A 4,370-nucleotide genomic window follows, 5' to 3' on the forward strand; every position below is an offset into this window, starting at 1 on the left:
TGCTGCAATCTTTGTCTCCCTACTAGCGTGCTCACCTCACCCTAAATTTTGATATCATCAGCGAATTTAAACAGGTTGCTTTTCACCCCGTCGTCCAAATCGCTGATGAAGAAATTGAACAGCACAGGCCTAAGGACCGAGCCCTGGGGGACTCCGCTGCCCACTTCCCCCCAGGTTGAATATGACCCGTCCACCACCACCCTCTGAGTACGACCCTTGAGCCAATCATCCCAGGTTGCTTCTCGTCTCACTATGAGACCCCCCACTTTCCCATTCCTGGCCATGTTCATTGAGTTTGAGGAGCCTCCCCTCAAGGAGTAGTAGATGGCTGTGAATTCCAGCTCATGTATTACTACTGTCCTAGAGACACGGAGAGCCACTAAGGTCCCTTGTGAGTGACTATCCACTTTCCTCCTGCCTGCTTTGCTTGGAGAAGGAATTTTACTGACATCTGTGTCTCTTATGCCAGGGTACCAGCCTCTCAGGGAGGCACTACAAGAAGGGAAGAAAATTCCCGGAGACTCATTCTATGTGCGTGCCAACCTGCCCCTCCCAGAACAGTCCGACCCCTGCGCTTTGTGTGTTAAGTGTCGGGAGATCCTGCACATTACAGACACCATGCACAAGGGGCGACAAGAGTGGTACTGTGCCCGTGTTGACCCTCTGACTCTGCGGGACCTGGACAGAGGGACCGTGCCTAATTACAGCAGGTAACAGGGATGTGGGAGGCACTGGTCTCCACTGGAATCCAAGCCCTTCAGGATTCTGGCACTGGGGGAAGTGTGTTTGTCCCCTCCTGCCCTCACTCCTCTTTTTGCCTTTATGAGTCCTCTTTAGGAGTCATAGAAGTCTGGTTTCTCAAGGTCTTATAACAGTGCCCACTGCTATGGTATCTCTGGGTGCTGCAAAATGAATGGGTGACACTGTGTCCCCTCTTACTGAGATGCCAGCAGCAGTCGGTGGAACAGGGGGCTTACTTAGTTACATCCCCTGCTATCTGAGGGTAATCTTTCTCTTTTTAGGGCTCAGCAGCTTCTGAAAATGCTGGAGAAGGGCCAAGTGCAAGGTCGGCAGAGGGGCTACCGGAATAATGTAAGCTGGGGAAGAAAGCAGTGGAAAATGTGTGGTGTGTTTGTAGGAAGTCTTGGTGCCCACAGTCCATCTGCCCCCGCTCAGTATGGCATTCTCCCATCTGGTAGTGGGTGGGAAAGGTGCTTTGGGGAACTTTGGGGGCTTTGGCCTGTGTCCTTGCACTGCCCCTTGCTGACCTGAGCATATAATTGCCAGTGTACATCCCTTGTTGTAAGTGAACAGCAAGTCTTGATGCAGGAGATGGGAAGGTTGGATCTTGGTTTCTTGTTCTCATGGCTTCTGCAGTTTTGGTGCACTGTAAGGGCTGGGCCTGGGGCCGCTTCCAGAGACAGCAGCTGGAAGTGGAGCAGTGCTTTCTGATGTATGCCGGTCCTGGCCTTACTCTGTCTCAAAGGGAGTGCTCTGCAGATGTCATGCTGCTGGCTGGAGAAGTGGGAGAGCCTTGCATCAGGCAAGGGCACCAAAAAGGGTCCCAGAGGGGGTGAACCTCAAATGTTCTGTGGGGCTGAGCTGTCCAGTTCTCATTCTAGTAGAGCCCTTGAAACTCCTGGGGCCTGACCCTGTTGCTAACTCCCTGCCCATTTGCCTGTGAGCAGATTATCTGATATCAGTGAGCACCAGAGAGAAGAATTTTGTGTTTTTAGTCTTTTCCCTACTCTGTTTTCCTCACTCACTTTCTTCTGTTTTTCCCATTCTCAGCTGAAGAAATATGGCCTAGGCCAGCTCCGTTCAGGGAAATCCAAACAGCAAGGAGGCCAGGCGGAGTACCTTCAACAGCTGTTGCGGGAACCTAGCCCAGGTGAGCTGCTATCACCCCTCCTTTCTGGCTTGCCCTCTGGGAGAGGAGTTTGCTGGGGACAAAGTCAATCTGAATGGTTCCTAGCAGGTCTAAATGCCTTTGACCACTGTCTTCCTGGTAGATCACCCTTCTGTGATGATTTCCCTGTCAGAGTCTGGGAAGCCTTTTCCCTTCTTTCATGCTACGTCTTATTTAATGCCTCTTTAAGATGGTCTGTATTCTGGCTGCCATGCTCCTTGTATACGCTCAGTCCCTGTGGAGAGGACAGGAGCATTCAATATGTGGAACTCCATTGACCCCTCTGGCTAACTGGGAACTGGGACCAGGAAGGGGACCCATAGTCTGTCTTCTCATCTCACAGCCAGAGGTTGGGAAGGGTGACAGGTACAAAAGATATGGGGGATTAAATCCAGAAAAGATCTCTCAGGGTCCAGGAAGCATGCGAGTAGAAGGATGGAGACATGTGCTTGGGTGTGGGCCCATGTGGGAGTGAGGTGATAGATGCGTGCTGAAGAACAACAATAAGATCAGCTTAAAAGACAGTCCAATCTGTGAATATGGTGATGTGCCACAGACTGCTGACCACCTCTTCATGTATGCAGCATACCTATGCACCCAGGATGAGGACCTGGCAAGCAAAAATGATAAAGCAGTTGTGTGGCTCTGGCACATTAATAATGTGTAGAGGGGGAAATAAAATATATGAGAGAAGAAGAAGAAGTGGAAGTGTCTGTGGTGCAGGCTGAGGCTAGTGCTGAATATAGGAGGGATTCATGTGTAGATGGGCAGGTATAGGGTGGGCAGGTATGGATGATCTCTGTGCTGGTGACTGTCCTCAGCTCTAATCCTCATTGGTTGGTTTCCCTTTCATTTTGTTCTCTCCCAGACCCAGATAAGAACCTAAAGCCCTACATCCTAGTTCACCCTTTGGTGGTGCCAGGGCCTCGTCCTGTGGTGCTCTCACCTGGCTGTATAGTGCCCCGGCTCATCAGGAACCTGCTGGACCTGCCCAACTCACGCCAGGACTTCCACGTGTGCCCAGCAGGTCAGTAGGAGAAACCAAGCAACTTGCCTGAGGAGATGCAAGGGCATCTGGGGTAGCATTAGGAGTAACACCTATGTCCTCTGGCTTCCTCCCCATTGTTTTAATCACATCATGTTGCCACTCTGAGGAGGCTTATTGTCTTTCTCTTTTTAAGCATGAAAATATCCTTAATAACATAGAACGTAGGTCCTTTTCATCCCTAGAACTGTTGGTATTTGTGTTCACTGGAGACCTTGTCCAGCCAAGTTCAGTAGCTAAGACCCTCTTAGCTTTGAGAATGTGAGGCATGCATTTACAGGGCTTTCAGAGTTGGTGTGAGATGGTGCCAGCCAAGATGGCTTATAGCTCTTCTCATGGGCTTTCCTGCCTCTTGCCCACCATCCCTTTTTGCCTCCCATTGCAGAGACCCTTGGTGAAGAAGAACTGGCCACTCCCTCTCCTCAGGTGGCTAGAGGTGTCCCCCAGGACCAGCAGGAGAATGGGAAGATTCACACCATCCGGGAAGCCATGAGCAAGGTGCTGAGCTGAAAGCCCAGGGCTCTGGGCACTGCCAGTAGGGGAGTGGGGACTCCTGTTCTGGGGATGGAGCAGGAGCAAGGCAAACTGATGGTCAATGGAGAGAGGCTGGGACTGCTGAAGGAGGAAGAGGGAGAAAAAAAAGAGACTCCTGTCTTGTATAGTGGGTGGAAGGAAAAGGAGTCACTGATTTGGGTGCAGGGTCCTTTTGATGAAGTTCTAGGTTCATCCCATAGCTTCCACCATAAAACTTCATGAGTCCACGAAGTGTCAGACCTAGTCATCTCTGTTGAGCCAGTGTCAAACCCTGTTCAGGGGGCTTGCTGTGAATTCTGCTCCCACCCACCATGGTGCTCATCTTCTGCAAGGAAGGCCTCCCGAATAGGAGCAGAGTGGGGGATACAGAATCCCTGGAAAGAGTGAACCTGGAGGCTGAATGTGCCAGAGGGAAGGGGTAAGGAGGACTTGCTGGTCAGGCTGGACACTAACCCAGTCTGTTGTATGTCAAGTGGCCCTGCTCTTTAATTCTTCGCTTCCCTCTTGGGGCTGGCTGTAAATTCCACCTTTAATGGAATTACTATTGGAAAAGCAATGATATTTCACAGTATGGGGTTTGATTTAATGTAACTGTCAGAGACTTAGGTTATTTCTTTTCCATTTAAATCGGTAAATCTATTCAATTTCTTTACAGAATAAACACTGCCTGCTAGAGCTGGGAGTCCAGAGTGTGAGGGATCTAATTAAAAGTGAAATATACCCCATTGTTATCCATGTCGAGGTCACTGAGAAGAACATCAGGGGACTCAGGTACAAAAAGCCCTTCAGGACTGACAGAGGTTACACTCAGATGAAGTGACAAAGGAACAGGGTGGAAGCACTGTCTGTGTGTGTTCGAGTGTGTGTGTGAGAGGGAGGGAG

General features: G+C 50.3%; 1 protein-coding gene across 2 annotated transcripts in view; it reads left to right on the forward strand.

The window, feature by feature from the left end:
* CARD10 (caspase recruitment domain family member 10) overlaps window positions 1-4,370 on the forward strand; it is a 33,173-nt gene that overhangs the window by 27,413 nt on the left and 1,390 nt on the right. For both annotated transcript variants that reach the window (XM_019515252.1, XM_019515253.1), the window contains exons 15-20: window positions 470-710; window positions 1,023-1,092; window positions 1,792-1,891; window positions 2,778-2,936; window positions 3,340-3,452; window positions 4,144-4,259. In XM_019515252.1, coding sequence (XP_019370797.1) covers window positions 470-710; window positions 1,023-1,092; window positions 1,792-1,891; window positions 2,778-2,936; window positions 3,340-3,452; window positions 4,144-4,259 — 799 coding nt within the window. The remainder of the gene's footprint in view (window positions 1-469; window positions 711-1,022; window positions 1,093-1,791; window positions 1,892-2,777; window positions 2,937-3,339; window positions 3,453-4,143; window positions 4,260-4,370) is intronic.

The sequence above is a fragment of the Gavialis gangeticus genome, unplaced genomic scaffold, assembly GCF_001723915.1.
Source record: "Gavialis gangeticus isolate Ggan-Ray unplaced genomic scaffold, GavGan_comp1, whole genome shotgun sequence".
NCBI lineage: Eukaryota > Metazoa > Chordata > Crocodylia > Gavialidae > Gavialis > Gavialis gangeticus.